Source organism: Gracilinanus agilis, chromosome 4, assembly GCF_016433145.1.
Source record: "Gracilinanus agilis isolate LMUSP501 chromosome 4, AgileGrace, whole genome shotgun sequence".
Lineage (NCBI taxonomy): Eukaryota > Metazoa > Chordata > Mammalia > Didelphimorphia > Didelphidae > Gracilinanus > Gracilinanus agilis.
Genome location: NC_058133.1, coordinates 359,077,892 through 359,099,331, shown reverse-complemented (window position 1 = coordinate 359,099,331; position 21,440 = coordinate 359,077,892). Strand labels below are relative to the sequence as shown.

Here is a 21,440-nt window from a genome sequence, read left to right as displayed (position 1 = left end):
TAGTACTCCTACCTGTCTTCTACTTCTCGGCCTCTATTTCTGGTTCATCATCCATATATCATGTCTCCTAAAAGTGGTTGTTCCCCAAAAGTCTGTCTTAGGGCCTCACATATCTCTATAATAGGAATTCTTAATTCTGAGGTCTGTGAACTTGTTTCTTAAAAAAATTTTATATTTTAAAATAATGGGTTTCCTTTTTAATCCTATGTATTACCTTATATCCTTTAAATATATTATTCTGAGAAGGGATATATAGATTTCTCCCAACTACCAAAGGAGTCTGTGATATAAATTAAAAGGGTAAGAACACCTGCTGTATATACTCTCTCATTTTCATGTGTTTAACAATCATTTTTATGCTGATGACACAGACACACACATATATGTACATATATATGTTTATGTATGTATATGTACAAAGAGACAGAAACTATCTATCTTTTAAACCCTTATCTTCTGTCTTAGAATCAATACTGTGTATTGGTTCCAAGGCAGGAGAGTAGTAAGGTACAGGCAGGTGGACTTAACTTGCCCAGGGTCAGACAGTTATGGAGTGTCTTAGGCCAGATTGGAACCCAAGACCTCCCATCTCTATATCTGGCTTTCTATCCACTGAGCTAGCTGGTTTGCCCTGAGAAACTGTCTTTCAATAAAAGACTGATCAAATCCCAATACTAGGAATTCTAATATTGAAATACTTTTCAAATCTTGCTACTGGGAATTCCAAATATACTCCTATGAGATCAATGACTTATGTAATATTTCTGTTAATCTGGATATAATGACTTCTTCCTTTTTTTTTAACTCTTACTTTCTGTCTGCGAGTCAATATGTGCATGAGTTCCAAGGCAGAAGAATAGTAAGGGATAGCGAAGAAGAATAAAGTGACTTGTCCAGGGTCACATGGCTAGAAAGTATTTGAGGCAAGATTTTAACCGAGAACCTCCCATCTATGGACCTGGCTCTCCATCCACTATGCTACCTAGCTGCCCCCAATGACTTCTTTACAAACAATTAAATCAAGTCAACTTTAATCATCCACACCAATGAAATGGAACTGGGGTATAAATCATCCAAAATGTTATCTTTATGAAAATTCATTTGAATTACAGTTTTGTACTTACATTTGACTATGGTAGCAGCTAGTGTTTTAGGAATTCGCTTCAATTTTTTTTTTTAAAGCACAATATTACTGTCATTATTTTACTCAGAGGAGGCCAGACAAAGCTCAGCAAGTTTCCAATTCTGCCCCATTGCTATCCTCTCACCACCATCCTAACTTCTCTCTCCATTCCACAGACATTCTATTTAGTTTCTCAAACCTCAGTGTTAGGTAATGTTATTAAATGATGGAGCTTCAAGGAGCATTTATTCACAGAAATAAATAAGAGTAAAAACAGTAAAAAAAAAACCCAGTATTTAAATAGTTTAGGTGCCTTCAATGCTCAGACAGCAAGAGTTCAGATAATAGATTCCATCAACAAGAGTTAACTATGAGACTACGCTAAAGTTGCCTTTAGGAAGAAATCTCCTCACATTGGTATTAGAAGTTTATATTTTAAACCAGCTTAATGAAACTCCATATGTTTATTTTCTGCATTATAATGCATACTTTATCTTAACTTTTATGAGTTTTATAAGCAGATTTTAAGTGGAACCAAAGAGCAAACATAAAAATTCAAGTGTTACAAAAAACTTGGCTGTTCACTTTGTCAGATCAGTGTCACTTTCAAAATCCCTTATGTCTAAAAAGTAAATCTAAGCCAATACACACCAATGCAGCTGAAAGACCACAGAAATAATTTAATGGAGCAAGATATGAAATAACAGACTTAAATTAATCAGAAATACAGATTCTAAGACCAAAAAATAAAAATCAGTTAGCTTTTTTGCCTTCCAGATGAATGAGGGCTATCCAAACTGCTACTCCACAATGCCAAGTAAAACTGGGATAAATGAACTGTTCATCAAGAGAAATTAAATAAACACAAAATGCTAAGGAATGAATTACTTCTTCCAGTGGGCTCAGGGCTGTATTTGTAAGTGTTAAAAATAATAATCATTTCATGTAGAGGAAGAAGAGATTAGAAAGCAGTTTCTTATTGGAGTGGGATTAGATATTTCTCTGTGCACTCTCCCAGATATTCCTGAAATCGTTGTCTTCTTGGCCTGAATATTAACAGAGTATTTTAGTAAAATGCTTGATTTCAATTCTCCCAAGTACTCCCTTGCTGCTGTGTTGCAAATTCCCTACCTGATAGAGAGTTTAAAAACAACCTTTAATGTGAAAGTCACTCTAAGGCTGAAAGACACAATCATTAACTTTTAAAAACCTACTAAAAATTAAATCTTTGTTTTAGTCTTGGGGAAGAGCCTAGTCCTTTAGAAAATACTTTCATCTTGGTACAGAGTTCTCTAAATATAACAATTGTGATTCAACAGGAAACTGGTAAGTCAAGCAAAAAGTTCAGCATGTTTTTTAAGATTTTGCTGTCTCAGTGGTTACAGTTCAAAACCACAATTCTGCATTTTGGACACAAGAACTTGACACTACACTTATTGGCTGATGTTTTTAGAATGCAAATGCAATAAACCTTAGCAACAATGGAAGTTGAGAAAGGAGCTATGATCTAAAACTCATTTTTCTAGATGCATTGTAAAATTCTTATTAATGATAAAATGTAGTTCTCCCCCAAAGAAAAATAAGTTTAAAGATATTTATTTAACTTCATGGTTTTTTTTTGCTTCAACATAATTTTCTGACTGTGATTTATATTCTCAATGATATTATTATATCAATTAACATTAAATCCAGTAGCCATAGAACACAAGGGCTTTTAATTCAGTTGGTGCTTTAATTACTATAGTTACTTGTCCTTTCACATAAAAGGAAATATTTTCTAATTTATCTTGCTAATGACAAAGTTGGCCACCATTCAAGTTCTTCCTGATTTTTATATTTTCAAAAGTCACTTCTGCAGAATGACCAAGAATAGATTGTGGCTATTGACAAAATGCAATTACTATATGGGAAGAAAAATGGCAGGATTGTTTTATAAATAACTAAAGCACAGCAAACAAAATTGGGCCAACAAGATAGTGGGCAAGTTCTCAAGGTTTCCAAACAGCTAACTAACCCCTCAAATCAAAAGGTGTTGCCATTCATCTTAGACATATGTTATATAATTTTATCATTAGAGGGAATTGTTGAAATTATTTGTGTCTGACTTGTTTAGACCACTAAGACTTTAAACCCAAAATATTTCTTCCAAGATCATTCTTTCAGCTTAAGAAAAATTTAGATGACTCTAATTGAGGTGCAAATAAGTGAATTTCAAATGAAAAAGCAAAAATAAATTTTCTGGAATACAAGCTACCTACCTGCTTTTTTTGATTCCAGTGTTTTCTTGTCAGTACTGACCGGACATGACGAAGCCCTGGCATGTCTTTTTGTTGGATCACTAAGAAGAAAAGGCACACACACACACAAAAAAAAAAGACTCAGGACAGAAACCAAAAATGTCTTTCTTTAAAATGCAGATGCTCTAGGATATGAAGCATCTGAAGAAAGAATACAAAAATTACTTGTAAAGCATGATATATTCTATACATAGTACCACAACTAAACAGTATCCACAGTTTTTAATATTTGATTTCAAGCTATATTTTTTGAATCATAAAAAGCAACAGTTCAGTAGGAAGAAGTGACTAAATGAAAAACTAAATCTAGCAAATCTCAGAAATTAGAATCTTCCCCACAAGAGGTCACTATTATGGTACTAAAGGAACTCTTAAGTCACTTAGGACAAGCTTTTTTTTTTTTAAAGTGGTCCCAGTGATCTCTAGGATTACTTAGTCCATTGGGTTTCAAGGTCTACACTAGAGCCTCCGGTGTTCTCTGAAACCTCTTCAGAAGGTCAAAATTATTTACATGATAATAAAACTAAGACATTAAAATGTGCCTTCTTCCCTTTCCAACTATTTATCTGAATAAGGCCAAATTTTCTTCATATGCTTCAACAAAACAACATATCACAATAGGCTATACAAAAGCAGTCATAAGAATCCAGCTATCTGGATCCAGCCAGACAGTAGAGAAAAAAAAAAAAAAAAAAAGTTTTTAAAAATGCTACTCAACTAATTTTGGAGGAAGATATAGTTATCTTTCATAAAAATATATTAACATGTAATGGGTTTATATTTTAGATATTTATAATTTAAAATAAAATTATTATTAAAAAGGAAATATTGATATATTTGCATATCTCAATATTAAAAATAAAATCAAAATATTGAGATATTCAAAATAAAATTGAAATATTGTGAAATTTATTGAATATCACAGTGTTTAAAATAAAATAGAAATATTGAGAAATTTGCAGAATATCTCAGTGTTTAAGATAAAATTGAAATGTTGAGCAATTTTACTGAATATCTCAGTGTTTAAGATAAAATCGAAATGTGGAGATATTCATCGAATATCTCAATGTTTAAGATAAAATTGAAACATTGAGAAATTTACTCAATATCTCAATATTTAAAATAAAATTGAAATATTTTAAATAAATATTTTAAAAATATATCTGTTTTAATTTCTAATATGATGAATATTAACAATACCCACATAAGTAAAAGCTCTTTGGGGTCCTCATTAATTTTTAAGAGTGAAAAGGGGTCTTGAAATCCCAAAAGTTTATGAGCCACTTGATCTAGTTCAATTTCATTTAGGAAATAAGAAGTTCACAAGGGTTCACTGGCAGCAAAGCCAGGTCTCTTAACTCCCAGGCCTGTCTTCTTTCCATAGACCCTACTGTCTCTCTATTTTAATAAGAAAAATCCCCAACTAATGAAATTAATATTCTAAAAGGTTCATTTTTTATTTATAAATGTCAAAAAATATATTACCAGACTGTATGTAAATACTGGCGATTATCAGCTTACAAATAAGTCGGCTGAATTCCAAAAGGGCATTTTGTAAGTAAATTGTTTGGAACTCAGAACAAACTTCCCCATTTTTCTGAGGAGGCAATATTTATCAGAAACAGATGGGCTGAGGTAAGCCTGTTAAGTTCCAGAAGAAAGTTCCTGCATTTTCCAGGGGGGCACACGCATGGAGAACAGTCCTCAGAAGCTCCTCAGCTCTTAAAACAAAAGCAATGGCCCCAGACTGACAAAGAAGCCTGATGTGCAGCAACATTCTCTAGGTGTACGGGCCACTGCAAGTGGGCATTCTGAAGTAGCCAGTGACCTATACAGGAAACACATTTTCTTTTGCAGCATCCAAAACTTACATCCTTAAGGGCAGGGCCTTTCTTTGTATTCCAGCACTCAATGCAAGGCCTGGCACAAAGTAAATCTTTAATCAAGGTTTACTGACTATTAAAATTCTGTATTAAAAAAAAAATGGCATGGTGCAATGGATAAAGGGCTGGGCCTGGATGGAATCAGGAAGGCTCAAGTTCAAATCCAGCATCAGGCACTTACTAATTGTGTGACCCTCGACAAGTCATTTAATCTTGTTTGCCTCCTTTTCCTCATCTGTAAAAATGAGCTGGAGAAGGAAATGACAAACCAGTCCCGTATCTCTGTTGAGGAAATCCCAAACGGAGTCGCAGAGAGTTGGACAGGACTAAACAAAGAACAAAATGAGATGTGAACCAGACCTGTGATTTCATTGTGTCAGGGAGTTCTTGGATCTAGACAGGATTCTCCAAATACGGATTGGTGCCTTCTCAACAATTTATAGTCTTTAAGAGTTGAATACTACACTGAAATGGGAATGAGTGACTTGTCCAGGGTCACACTAGGTCTCAGAGGCAGGATTTGAACTCAGATCTTTCTGGTTTTGAGATCGGTACTCCACAGCTACAAAAGTGAAGTGTGTAATGCCATATGTAAGAGGATTGGTTTTGAAGTTTTAGTTTAGTTTTTAAAAAATTCATTTGTCCCTGAAATTCATTATTCCAAATAGCATAAAATAATATCTATTCATATTTATCCTCTCCCTTATTGACAGGCAAACAAGCCACATATGTTTTTGTGTGTATGTATGTGCATAAGTGACATATATACACACATTTATTATACATGTGTATATGTAAACATACATATACATTTTATACATGTGTATGCATACACATATCACACACAATCCCAAGCATATATCCCTTCCCTACACTTGAAGCATCTTGTCCTCCATCATTAGGTTGACGGTGGTGCGATGGATGAAGTCAGAAACAGCTCAGTTCAAATCTAGCCTTAGAGACTTATTAGATTGTGTGACCCTGGGCAAGTCACTATAGCTCTATTTGCCTCAATTTCCTCAACAGTAAAATAGAGACAATAATAGCACCCACATCACAGGTTGTGAGGCTCAAACCAAGATAGTATTTATATAATGCTTAGCACCATGTGTGGTGCATACGATGCCCTTAATAAATCCTGGTTCATTCCCCTCCCCTCCCCAAACTATGCTCCTGGGAATTGCTCTGGTCTTTGGATCATCTCCAGATAGTTTCCTGGCTATCAGGGCCTCTTCCTCAATTTCTGTCTGCAACGATGTCCCTCCAAACCTCAGGCTTTCTATAAAAACAGTTACGCCATCATTTCCTACTTCCATTTTGCCTTTTTTAGAAAGGGGCATAAAAGATTGAGCTAATCTTATAAAAATGCTTTGGCTTAATAATGTGCTGCAATAACCACTTTATTTTAACATAAAACATAAATCTGGTGGCAGAAAGCTATTGCTTAGGAGAAATACCAATCAAAAACTTGGGAAATAGGGGTTTATATGATCATTGGTGGGAACTAGAATTGAAATGGATTTGTTCTTCCAGAAGAAGGCAGAAAGAAATCAGCACAATGAGGGAAAAAATTCAATGGAAGCAAAACCAGGATCTATCTTTTTTTTTTCCTTTTCTTTTTTGAATACCCTTACTTTCTGTCTTACAAATGATACTAAGTATCTGTTGCAAGGCCAAAAAAGGTAAAATGGGGGTAAAATGACATGCCTAAGGTCAAACAGCTAGGATGTCTGTGGCCTTTTTTGAACCCAGAACCACCTATCTCTAGGCCTGGCTCTCCAACCTGTAAGCCACCTAACTATGCCTCTAGGGCAGGGGTCGGTAACCTTTATGGCCGTGAGAGCCATAAACACCACATTTTTTAAAATGTAATTTCGTGAGAGCCGTACAGTGCTCACAGTGTGCACTCCTGTAACAGCGCCTGAAAAAAAATTGACTTTATGGCTCCTGCAGAAAGAGCCAGATATGGCTCAAGAGCCATACGTTGTCGACCCCTGCTTTAGGGTCTACCTTTGAAAGGCCTGGAGCAAAGAAGGTTCTTATGTTTAGTAAACCAGGAAAGGAGTGAAAGATCTAAAAAGGTGGGGAAAGGAAGCACCTATGAACCCATTTTAAATACTCTAACTAGATTTAGTGAAGAGGGAATGGGCCACTAGAGTACACGTAACTGGAAAGATTACCAGGTCAATATTGTTCAATCTACTCCAATTAGCAAAAATCATGGACTACTTTAGAAAATACTTTGATATAGCAAAAGCATCTCATTCCCTTCTACTATTAAAAGCAAAGCTCTGCAATGACACCTTCCTTAAGATCTTTCAAATTCCTCTTGTAGAATAGCTAGCATCTGAACCACCCACTCTATGCAAGAATCCCTTACACAACATCTCTGGTACAGAATCATTCATCTTCTTCTTGAATGTTCCTAATGATAGAACTCTCACCTCATTATATCACAAAGCAGCCTATTCTACTATTTCAATGGCTCAATTAAGAACTTTCCCCTCTTATAGTCTGCTGAAATTTAAAGCTACAAATTAATAGAGCTGGAAGGGTTCTTAGAAGTCCTCTAGCCCTATCTCCTTATAATAAACTTACACAGAATAATTTTAACTACATGAGCTATTGATTTGAATATGTGAAAATCTGATAAACATGATTTCTATTCAAAGCATTAATAAAGATAGTGAATAGGACAGAAATAGTCATATACCACACTAACAATCGATCGATTGAGCAATTGATTGGTCTCTCTTTCTCTCTCTCTCTCTCTCTATCTCTGTCTCTCTCTTTCTCTCTCTCTGTCTGTCTGTCTCTGTCTCTGTCTCTGTCTCCCTCCTCCCCCAATCAATCCAATTAGTTAAATGAGAAATCAACCATGAATTGCTTTCTAAGTACAATGCCTTGAACCAGACACTGGAGGCACAAAACTGTTAACTAAGAGAGAAATTCACGTTTGGGGAGGCACAGCAACTCTATCCAAATAGATGCTCTAAATCAGGATACTAAATGGCTTAAGACTACATGTAGCAAAAAATTTCTAAAAACTGTTTTTCCAATTTTCTTAACTACTCATAAATAGATATTACCAGCTCAGAAAACTGCTATCAAAACAAGTCTTAAGCATTGAATTAGAAAATAAAGTTACATTCTGAGAACATAGATGAAGTGATTCATTGCTATTATATGACACTTGGAACCCACTATAAGGAGGAAAATGAAGGAAAAGGAGAGCTTCACTGGGAATCCTCTAAGTTTGGAATTTTTGATAAGGGATAGGAGCTGATAAAAACTTTATTTTTGTGCTCAAAAAGATTTACTAAATAAATTAATGATGTAAATAATTGCTGAAGGAACATAAGCAATTTAAAAGGTCAGCCTGTTTTTTATTTGTTTGTTTTTTTTTAAACTTCCAAATACTTTTAGAAGTAACCATGTAAACTGTTTGGAATCTGATTGCAGACCCAAACATACCATCCTTTACTTTATTTCCTTCAGGAATTTTTTATTGTATGTGTAATATGTGTCTTCAGTCCCAAGATGGGGAATATGGAAATATTTACAGTATGAAAGCACTGGTATAACCCATATCAGACTATTTACCATCTCAGAGATGGAACAAGAGAATCTGAATTACAAAATGTCAGAAAATGATTGTCAAAAATTGTTTCTACATGTAATTGGAAAAATAAAATTTAATAGAAGTAACCATATACAACCGATGAATCTCTTTGCCTAATTAATTTGCCTAATTAATCTGATATATTCATTAGTTATTTCCCTAAGGTCCTTTAAGAGCAAACATTTTTGTCAGAGTCTAGTTCTAGTTACTTTATGTACATATATATATACAGTAAAACTGGTTTTCTTTTTTTAAAATGCTAAATTCTAATTTGTTACTAACAAATAGGATTTATATAGAACTTTAATGTTTGCAGAACACTTTCTTCCCAACAATACTGGGAAGCCGTTACCATAGGCAAGTTTCTTGCCCAAAGTCATATGGCTAGTAAGTGTGGAAAGATTCTAACACAAGTTTCAAGGTTCCAAATACAGTATTCTTTTCACAATCCCATTCTGCTCCTAGCCTCAGAGTTAGTCTGAATATTAAGACTTTACTATGTTAACAGAAGCAGCATTATTAAATAATGTAAATAAGGACAGGGTAAAGGGAATAAAAGAGATCATTTAGCATTAGATGGAAAAAATGTGGAGAATTTTGGCCAAAGCTCATACTGCCCCAGGAAACAGACACTTCACTTATTAGAACTTAACTCAATTTGTATCATCAACCAACATAGTAATATCTTGTTTTTAAATGTTTGAGCTAAGTCACAAAATACTAATTACAATATTTTCACTTAAATTTAACCAATTTAAAATATTTTCCTAAAGAAGACTCTTTTTTAAAAATAGTACAGTCTATTTTACACAAACATAAAAAATTTAAAAAACCACAAAAATTATATCCACAATTTTACTTAAAATTAAAAAGTCTGAAAAAGACTTAGAACCACTTGAAATCTCAGAATAAATATGTGTATACACACACATATTTTAAAATTCTTCTGTTTTGGATAAGAAACTAACATTTTTATCACCTATTACCTTTGGCACTGGACAGATTTGAAGGAAACCATTTCATGCTTATTTCTTTAATATGAAAATGAAGGAACTGGACTAAGTTATTCATATTCTCTCTCTTTCCTTACTCTTCCTTCAATCTTACCATACACTGTAAAAACTCACTAATTCACACTAAATTAAAGGAAGATCAGTCTGAATTTGTGAAAATTTTGAATTATTCTGTAGATTTTCACCTATAAATTAAACATTCAAAAGGTTGCTTCTGTTAAGTTATTTTGCCAAGAATAAGACTATTCAAACCCCAAAAGTGGGATTATCTCCTTGTTCTTCCAGTTTTGGTCTGTCGGTGTGAAGACAGGGCATTTTCTATAAAATTATCTTTAGGTATAAAAATAGAATCCATCAAAACAGCTTGCAATAACAATACTGAGGCACACTGTAGTTTTAAAGGGGGTTATAGAAGATTTCTAGAAACACTTAAGCAATAAAATCCATTAATAAAAAATATTATATTCACATACTTGTGGTGACCATATTTTTTAAACCAAAAACTAGGTCATGTTGTTGATCAATTTTGCCTTGCTTTCACAATTGCTCAGGCTTTTACATTTGCAACTCTACAGTTAAGACTATCCATTAGCTTTATTAATGAATTATGCCAGTTAACCACCTTTTTTGTTCTACTAGCACATGTCATCTGATGTCACACACAAGAAGACACACTACACATATGGCTACATACACATATTATGATTAGTATGGCAATCAAATCATCTTCATGAAAACTGGCAATGTTTCTCCATTTTATGATTCTTTATCTTTTATAGTTCTCTATTTTTGACTTGTGTTTATTTTTACTATCATGGTTACCTCTGAGAATCATTTGATTACACTTTGGTAAAATACTGGAATTTCTGGCATGTAGTGACAATTAATGGGGACAGCATGACAATGTTTTAAATCAGGGCTGGAAGCCATGCACATAAGCGAAAAACAATCTCAGCACTATCCTTTCTAGTCGAAAGAAAATTTCTCTGCTTTTTATTTTAAACCTTTTAAGGAGGCTTCGTTCTCACAAAAGGAAAGATTGCTTCAGATGGTGATATAACATTCTATTGGGCAACCAATTACTTGACTCTGATACAGATTGGCTCTTACTTCCGAGCTCCAAATCTAAATTTATACCAGAAACTTCTCCCCAAAAGGGCAAGACCTCTGCCAGACCATTACATTTTTTTGTTTAGATTTTTTTTTAAACCCTTTTACTTCGGTGTATTGTCTCATAGGTGGAAGATTGGTAAGGGTGGGCAATGGGGGTCAAGTGACCTGCCCAGGGTCACACAGCTGGGAAGTGGCTGAGGCCGGGTTTGAACCTAGGACCTCCCATCTCTAGGCCTGACTCTCAATCCTCTGAGCTACCCAGCTGCCCCCAGACCATTACATTTTAAAGAACATTTAAAGAGAAAGTTACAAGATTTTAAAATATATATATGTATGTACATACATACATATATATATATATGGCTTGTGTATATTTATATATAGTTCATTATAATAAAGATTATTGTATTTCTTTATAATCACATATAAATATGAGATTTATAAGTGTATAAAATGGAACATATTATAAAGAAATGATGCTTTATTGCTTTCAAGTACATGCAATAATATTGAAATAATGATCTATAAAATTCTGCCCAATAGGGATCCTTTTCAGGTCCTATCATTTCAAATTTAACATATCTCCGAGACTACTTTCATTTCCCCCTTAAATCCATCTATGCCCTAACCTCCTCTCTTTTTATTAAGACCACCACTTTTTCTCATTACCTGAGTTTCTATGAAGCCTTCTTTGACTTTTCCCTCTGTTCTATCCTACCTCAAACTTATCACAGAAGGTCACTTATTCCATTTCTACTATATCTCTTATATCTGGTTCCCTTTTCTCCACTCTCAAAGGCTCAGACCCTCATTGCGTTTCATCTGAAATATTATAGTCACCTAATTGTTCTCCCCTGCTTCCAATTTCTTCCTTCTCCAAACTACCCACCAGGTAACTGCCAAATGGATATCCCTAAAACATAGAGCTGTCACTCCCTTCCTCAAAAATCTTCCGTGGCCCCCTACTACCTCTAAGATAAAATACAAAATCCTCATCTTCACATACAAAATCCTCCACAATTTAAATCCCACCTGTCTTTCTAAGATCATCTTCTTGGTATTTCCCTTTCATGTAGTCTCTGTTGTAGTCCCAGTGACTTGCTAAAACACTCAATAGTATATAAATTCTTTGGGAGAAAGTAAGTAAATGTACTGACGTATACAATAAACATTACAACTTTAAAGAACTTTAAATATGTAATACAGCCTCTTTTTCTTGCACTTGTTTTATCCAGTTTGGCATTGGATTGACAAGACTTTTGCATTTTGACATTCTTCATAAAAAAAAACAAACACTTAAATTTAGATACTGTGTTCTTTTTATTTTATAGAGAGAGAGCCTTGATTATAATCCATAGGATTTTTTTTTAAACTCTTAGCTTCTGTCTTAGATTCAATACTATGTATTGGTTCCAAGGCAAAAAAGTGGTAAAGGTGAGGCAATGGGGGTTAAGTGAGTTGCCCAGACTCACATAAAAATTAGGAAGTGTCCAAGATCATATTTGAACTCAGGACCTCCCATCTCTAGGCCTAAGCCCATAGATTTTCAATGGAGTTTTAATCAGGTGAGTTTCAAGGCCATGAAAGCGTTTTTAGGTCCATATGGCTCTTCAGTTTCTTAATTTTTCATGGCATCTGACAGGATGTAGTCATGTCACAGGATTCCATGTCTACTTGGGAATTTCTGTGATTCTTAAAACTATCTTCCTCAATATATCAATAGATTTTTCAGCATCCACCATTCCTTCGATGGGGATAATAGGGACAAGACTTTGAAGTCTATAGGAAAATTTTAAATCCCCCATATGTTTTTTTCAAGTGGCTGTTTTACAGTGTGATAAAAATGCCTGTATCTTACGGGCTTGCCTGATCTTCTGATGATGGTTTTGACATAGCCTTGTGAAAAAGTGAGTTTTATCAATAAAAATTACCTTTTCATAATCTTCAGAACCCCAGTGTTTGCACTGTCTTTCAATGACAAACTTTTCCCCTCAAAGTGCTATTTAGCAGCTTATTTTTTTACTTTTGTTTTTCCAATTTCCAAAAGCATATAGTGTTTTGTATAGTATAGTAGAATCAATAACAACCCCTCTAACTGCCAGGTCTTTCTTAAGGTCTTTGCTTGTTTTCTGAAGTTTAAATAGGTTGTTTTATAGCAATGATTTGGTAGTTCTTGTTTTTTGTTTTTGACTACATTTTCTTAGCTATCATTATGATTTTGAATGATCCTCAAAACACCTGACTGGCCTACACCAAGAGCCTTTACAATATCTCTAATTAACTGAAAAGTTCTCTTTAAGAGCTACAATGTTTACGTGTTTCTCTGAATATCCATTTTTTTAAAACCACAGAATTAAAAACACAAGAGGGCAATGAATCACACATATATATGCCATAAAATACAACACAAAGAACTAACTAAAGATAGATAAATCAGCTTAATTCAGCTTCATCTGGTCAAAGTCAGATGTTTTATGTCTGCCTAATAAAACATATCAAAATTACTGTTTGTCCCAAATAATTCTCACAACACTGTATCTTTTATCTCTAAGCCTTTGTATAGGTAATCCCCCATGTTGGGAATGCATTCTCTCCTTATCAGTATCTCTCAGAACTCTTAAATTACTCCAAAGCACAAAGCAGGTGCCACCTCCTACACAAAATCCTTCTTGATCATTACACTTGTTAGTACTCTGTCCTTCTTAGAATCTCTTCATATAATTTTGTATATATTTTTAATTAACTTACTTGTATACATATTGTACCATGGCCAGCAGAATGTATATTCCCTAGGCATCAATTGTTTCATTTTTGTCTTTCCTATTTCCAGTGCCTAACATGAACTGAGCTTAATTCCAGACTTAATTAAATAAATAAAGGCTCTGAACTTAGTATGATATTTTTACATGAAAAGGGTACTGTGTTTAAGCTTCCTCTTTTTAAGTAGGTTAAATATTTCAAAAACTATTTACACCATTAATTTGTTTGGGGAAAAAACTCATAGGGGATATTTTATCTAAATTATCTGATAACCCTAAATTTCTGATGTCCAAATTAAAGAGATGTTATTATAGCCATTGTTGCTTTTTTTTCTGTCAAAGGAATTTTCCAAAAGTTATTATTTTTTAACAACTTAAGAAGCCTAGCATACTACTAAACCTGTACTTCTAAATATCTTATTTTCTCTATTTTCCTTCCTAATTCGGAATTTCCTTCCTTCCGTTATGCATCTTTGCCCAAACACTCCAACAAAAATGTTCTTTTTTACCCATTAATGTCGTAAAGGTGAAACTATGTTAAATGATAGTGGGATTTTATTTTCAAAACTGGAAATGTCACATTATATAGCAATGTTTCTATTTTAAAATAGTTCATTTAAGGTAAATCGTCATCAAGTATTCTTAATATATTTCTAATCCACAAATGTTAAGAACTGATAATATATTCCATGTTTGTTTTCACTATGATGAATAAATTTTTCACTACCTCTTCTACAACTTTTCAATTCAAAGATAAAAAGGTGACTGATGGAGCAAAAACTGTCTTATTTAAAGTAAATTTTGCCAGTGTATACTACAAGCCTAAAGTTCTAATAAGAATAACTGTCACAATTTTAACACATAATAATTTATATCCTGAACATGTTCTTCTATTCTTTGATTTGTTTTTTGTGACTTAACATAAAAATATGTAAGCTAAGAGACTCTTGAAAGTTCTGATTTTAGGAAATATAAGCAACATTGGCTCACCAAAACGGCTCTTTAGAAACTGAAAATATTTTAAAAACCATAATGACTTCTGTTTGTAATTCTGTAGGAAATTCTAACATCTATAAGGATGAGTATTGCAATATAAATATTTGGGGCTTTTTTCCCATCTATGATACTGAAAGAAAAACAAGTTATTTCTACTACTTTTATTTAGCTCTGACATCTAAAGACTCTTCATTAGCAAACTGGAAGACATTTACCCAAAATGACCAGTTTGAGGTTTTATCATGAATTCCCCAAATCCCAGTTTAAGTACCGTCTCACAATAAACTACTACTCTCCTTTGCTTTCAATTTTAAAATGTTCTGAATGCAAAATAAAATGAAGACGGCTACCTGTGTTACCTACTACAAAATCTGTATGTGTGATCATGTTAACAATGGCTGAAATAATATGCAAAATCAGTTCAAATAAAATGATAATTAGCCAGTCAATTGAGTCAAAATAGTTGAACCATTTGTGTGTGTATATACATAGCCAAAATTAGATCAAGAAGTTTAAAGAAAACTCAACACATGGTTGGTTTTAAAATGGCCAATGAAATTTAATTTGTTAGGCAAATTCAAACAAAGCAGTTGTTCATCAATGACCCGTTGGAAAACCCTGCAAAAATGTCTTTAACCGACACTGTACAGTCCAGAAACTGAATACAGTAGTTCTGTTTGCCTTAATAGTACAATGGCTGAGACTGAAGAGCACAAGGACCCCTTTTTATATTTTCAATTAAAGGCTGTTTCAGTATGTAGTCCCCATATTTAACTTCTCTTCTGTCCTTCAGATGTTTAATGTGGATAGAAGTGTTGCTTCTGAAGGGTGCCCTACCTAGAAAGACGGTATAAAATACAAGGAGCTCTCAATTATTCATTTTAATAAGGGATTGCATAGATAATTGAAACCCAGAAAACTTTCCAAATCTCAAGCCAATTCTCAAAGCCCCACATCTTTAGCCAATCATTTAAAACTTTCTACAAAACTAATTTTGTTTTTACAAAGTTCTATTTCAAAATAAAATTCAGTAATTAAAGTGGCAGCCCCATCCTTTGCCCAATCTTTTGTGGCACTGCCAACAAAGAGAAAAATGTTTAAAGGGAAGTAGCAGAAGATAAAAGGAAGTCCAGCAGGAATCCTGGATAAACCACAAACTATATGACCAGTCTATTCCAGAGCTAAGACTATAGCCAAAACAAATGACTCGGTCTGGTATTACTAAATGAATTATTTTGGCATGTGTGAATAAAGATTTTACTGGGTATAAATATGAAATTAAGTAAATTTAACCACATCTACCCATGGACTAAACAGAGCAGGAAATCCCATGTTCTCTCATGAATCATTATTTTTATCATTTCTTGGCATAAAAAGGGGAAAGTGCAGAGACTAATTAATCAATCATTTACATAGGATGAATGATAAAATTTTAGAAGACAATGGTTAAAGACAAAATGATAATGATAGAAAAGTAATACTAACCCTCCACTTCTGAGATGGACTGGTGTTGCTAATGCTGTCGCTTTCAAAATATCCCTTTCATTGATTTCATTTTGATCCCCATCATGTGTTATTTGAGGTATATGACTGTTAAAATGACCAATGGAATTTAATTCTGTTAGGCAAATTCCATGTATTTTAATTGGAGAATCTCCCGTGATTATAGTTTCCTCAGATTTCAGCCTCTTCTTTGCTGCAAATAACCAACAACAATATTTTAACAATATTTACTAAAATGTCCTTGTAATACTAGCATATCAACAAATAACTTTTTAGTCTAAAATGTACAGGTTTTAAATCTAAATTACATATGAGATGTCTGGAATTGGAAAGTCAAAAGTTTCTCTCATAGGTATAAAAAACTTCACTATTATTTTAAAGCATGATATCATCACTCTATCCAATAGAAGGTTGTTACTCATCTTTTCTTTGGTTTATAGTCTGCTTGGAGGCAGCTACTACAACTTCATGAAATATCTAGAACATTTTGTAACAAGCACTTAAATGTCATCTAGCAGCTGCTGATAAATCTTAAGTGTGCTAAAATAAAAATTACACTGAAAATCAAGAGAGTTAGATTTGAATTCTGAATATGCTGCTAGCTACCTATGTGACCCTGAGCAAATCCTATTGCTTTCTGGATACCACTTACCTTCTCTGTACAATGAGGAAGCACAGGATCATAGTCTCAGAGATATGAGGGAACCTTAGATTATCTATTCCAACATTCTCATTTTACAGTTAAAGAAACTGAGGTTCACAGAAATTGAGTTTCTTGCCCAATGCTATGGCAGGCAACTGTATTCAAACCCAGGTTGTCTAACTCAAAATTCAGGGCTCTTGTAGTAGGGTCCTTTCCTTATTTGTTAAATGCATTATATATACAAGTCCCTTTAAAAAGAAGATCAAATTGGGGCAATTAGTTGGCTCAGTGGATTAAGAGCCAGGCATAGAGATAGGAAGTCCTGGGTTCATATTTGGCCTCAGATACTTCCTAGCTGTGTGACCCTGGACAAAAGCCTACAAATCAGAGCTTGACTTATTGTTTTCTTGAATTCTAGACTTAAAAGTAATAAGAGAACATGTCAATATGCAGATTAAACTTAAAAGTTTCTCCAGCTCTCCCTTCTTCTCCTTACCACTCCCCCAAGCCAACTGTGAAGCATTTACCAGCTCACCCCTGATGACTACAACACCCAGATTTCCTGACTTTCAGTCCAGGATCTCTTCCATCATACTAGGCTTGTTTTAAGTCTTTTAAACTGAGGAAATACAAATTATGCTTTAGGATAGCCAAAGAGTTCTTAAAGTATACTGTATTTGGATATAATATAACATTTAGTGGTTTTGAGAAGGAGGAAGAAACAAGGGAAAAAAGGAATTCAATGTCACTATTCTTTGCATTCTACCACCGCAGGATCCTTGCAAAGAGCAAAAACCTGCCCATCAACATCCATCTTATTCTTAATGAACTAAGCCCTCAAACTGAACAGTAATAACCATGTCCCTGATCTTAGAACTGCTACATCTGCAAATTTGCCTCAACATTGCTGGTTAATTTTTTTTAAGTTCCTGGTGAAACTTGAAAATAATAATTAGGATCACAGCAGTTTAGGAACAATGTATTATGTGTGTTTCTTTTTGGCAACTTAAAGCCAACTATCAGCCAACGAAAATATTTGAAAACAAAGGCATTAAGCAGCTGTCCCTACTTTAATTAGTGTTGTCTGCAAACCTATTTTCCTAATCCAGGGGGCTTCAAACCTGCCCTCACCACAGTCATGCCTACAGGGTGGTACAAGCAAAAACTAAGTCTCAAAAAAAGGAGGAAAGGAAGGGAAGGAAGAAAAGGGAAGAGAAGGGGAAAGGAAAAGACCTTGGTTTTGTGTTCTTGTTATATAAATATAATCTTTTTTTTAAGTCCTTACCTTCCGTCTTAGAATCAATAATAAATATAAGTTCCAAGGCAGAAGATCAGTAGGGGTTAGAAAATTGGGGTTAAGTGACTTGCCCAGGGTTACAACAACTAGAAAATATTTTGAAGTCAAATTTGAATCTAGGACCTCCCATCTCCAGGCCTGGCTCCCTATCTGGTGAGCTGCCCAGCTGCCCTGAACATAAATCTCTTAACTATGCTCACAAAAATTTCTTTTCACTCCTATTATTTACCGAGCAACAATACATTCTAAGTCCAGAGAGCGTCAATGTCAACGACAGCCAGTACATGATCTGTGGATGCAGAGTGAAGCAGTAGCCCCTACAAAGCCAAAGGTTCTGATAGTGTTCTTCCATACAGCTTTAAGGCATGAAGCAGAGGAAGCTTCAAGGACTGTGAAGTCATGGCAGCAAAACACACCAGTGTGGAGTACAGCCAACTGCAATATCTCAAGAGAGGACACGAACTGCCCAAAACAACAGGCCTGTCCAACAGAGTCAAATTGGAGAACAAATTACTTCCTGGGGAAAAAAGTCTATTAGTAACACACATACCTTGTCAGTCACACTCAGACAAAGCATACTAACCATCAATATTTTGAAATATGTGAGATAAATGCTTTATATGGTACTCTAACCTCAAGAAAGCCAAAAAAATAATAATAATAAAACCCAAGTAATCTTCACAACTGGGCATGGGTAGCATAGTAGATAAAGTGCCAGGCCCAGAGTCAAAAAGACCTTAGTTCAAATCTGGCCCTAGACACTTACTAGCTGTATGACCCTGGGCAAGTCACTTAACCCTGTTTGTCTCCATTTCCTCTTCTGTGAAATGAGCTGGAGAAGAAAATGGCAAACCTCTTAGTATCTTTGCAAAGAAAACCCCAAGTGGAGCCATAAAGAGCTGGATATGAAGTGACTGAACAACAACAATCTTCATACCAAATCTGTGTGGAGAATATCAAAAGTGGTCAACAATTATTTTTTAAAAAGAAGCACACTAAGACATCAGAAAGAAGAACCAACATTTCCCAAAAGTCCCAAACAAAAGAAGTCACTTAGTCTGGTCCACTATGATCCTTCTTATATTATTCTACAAATATATTGGTATTACAATGGACTAGTTTTTAATATAGAACTGAAGACTATACAATTTTCCTTCTCATTTCTTCCATCATGACATCAGTACCTAAAGCATATTTAAAAATATTTTGCATTTATTTGAATGGGGGAACCTCTAATGAGTACTACCAATAAAAATGCATACTTCCTCTGTAACTTCTAGCCCTAGAGAAATCTCTAGAACATGGAGAGGTTAAGTAACTAGTCCAGGGTCACAGAGTGAGCATGTTAGAAACACAACTTGGACTCATGTCTTCCTGGTTCCTCAGTGTGCTAATTCTACACACAATGCTCTGCTGCCTCCTTTACATTTATATAACAGCTTAGAATTCAGAAGGGATGTCTATACCCATTCTCTAACTTGTTCCTCACAACACTGTGAAGAAGGTGGGGCAGTTATTATAGGCATTTTTGCAAATGAGAAAAATGAGGCAACAAAAAGTTAAGTGACTTGCCTAGAGTTTTACATCTAATAAGTGGAACTAAGGTTTCAACTTGCCCCCAGTCCAGGTCTAATTCTCAGGACACATATTTAAATTAATAAAATTATAGGTCCTGGACCTGAAAGAGACCTTTGAAATCATTTAAGTCTAACCTTATTTTACAGATGAGGAAACCCGGAAAAATCAAAATACCTTGGCCAAAGTCACACAGGTATAAAGGAGCAAGGTTTCAGACTCTAAATCCCTGTACTACTGCAATACTCAACCTCCTACTTAAAGGTATTATCTCCAATAAATGTTCACTGGGTTTAATAAAGTTCACTGTATTTCAGTAGGCAAATCAATTGTGAGTTAGCTGGGACACAAATTTTTCAATATAAACAGTGCCAATTTTTTTGATGCTGCACAATTCAATAGCCAAATAAACACATTCCCTTCTTTGTAAGTTTACCATGTCATTCCAATACTGATAACCAACATTTCAAACAGCCCAAAACAAGACACAATCTGCTCCACTACAATTCTTCTCACATTTATTCCACAAATGCAATGGTTCATTAAAATGAACTAGCTTTTTTAAAATCTTTTTTTCTTTAGAATATTTTTCCATGGTTACATGATTCATGATTCTTCCCCTACCCCCCTTTTCTGTAGCTGACAAGCAGTTCCACTAGGTTATACATGTATCATTGTTCAAAACCTATTTCCATATTACTCATATTTGCAATAGGGTGATCTTTTAACATCAAAACCCTAATCATATCCATATCGAACCACATAATCGATATGAACTAGCTTTTAATATAGAACTGAGGACTAGACATTTTTTCTTTACATGCTTCTCATTCATTCCTTCTCATTCTTATTTCTTCCTTTTCATCTGATTTTTTCTCCCTTTATGACACATAGTTTATTGTTATTTTTTCTCCCTTTCTGACTTATATCTGTTCTTATTTACATCTTTTCTCTGCATATTAAAATCTCCCAGGGCAGAGCCAAGATGGCAGAGTAGAAGCAGGGAAAACTCAACTCATCAAGAAAATCCTTTCCAGCCAAACTTAAAATAATGCCATAAAACGAACACTGGAGTGAAAGAACCAATATGAAGACAGAGTGAAGCAACTTTCATGTAGAGAACAACTTGAAAGGTAGACAGAGAGCATCTGAGACACCAGGGTTAGAGAGGAGCACAGCCCGCAGAGGCTACAGCAAGGAGTAAGAAGCAAGCCAACAGCAAAATCCTCCAATCATACATCTACTGTTCCAGGTTCTAAACCTGGGACCAAGCCAACATCCAAACCCTGAGACCCTGCCTGAGCCAACAGCAGTGCAACCCAATGAACACTCCATAAAGTTCCAAAGAAACCTGCCATAAGGAATCCCAAAGTAAGGCAGTCTGCTCTGGGCACCTGATCTGTATAAGCCTAGAGAGAGGCCAGGATCATACACCCAGGCTTGCAGTGAGGACCTGAATCCCATCTTGAGATAGTCTGTGCAGTACTGCAGGTTTGTGTAAATGCAGAGCTCAGCCCCTGGATGCTGGCCTGTGGGAACTCAGACCTAGCTACTTCTTATCAAAGATGAAGGCGGAACCCCAGGACAAGGCAGTCCACAGTGTGCCTGACCTGATC

General features: G+C 34.7%; 1 protein-coding gene across 1 annotated transcript in view; it reads right to left on the bottom strand.

Annotated features, from left to right (window-relative positions):
• The window catches only part of ARMC2 (armadillo repeat containing 2), a 169,756-nt gene that overhangs the window by 114,045 nt on the left and 34,271 nt on the right, over positions 1–21,440 (bottom strand). Inside the window, exons 5-6 of the mRNA XM_044676675.1 lie at positions 16,292–16,502; positions 3,386–3,461 (exon numbers count right to left, since the gene is read on the bottom strand). Of these exons, the coding sequence (XP_044532610.1) occupies positions 3,386–3,461; positions 16,292–16,502 (287 nt within the window). The remainder of the gene's footprint in view (positions 1–3,385; positions 3,462–16,291; positions 16,503–21,440) is intronic.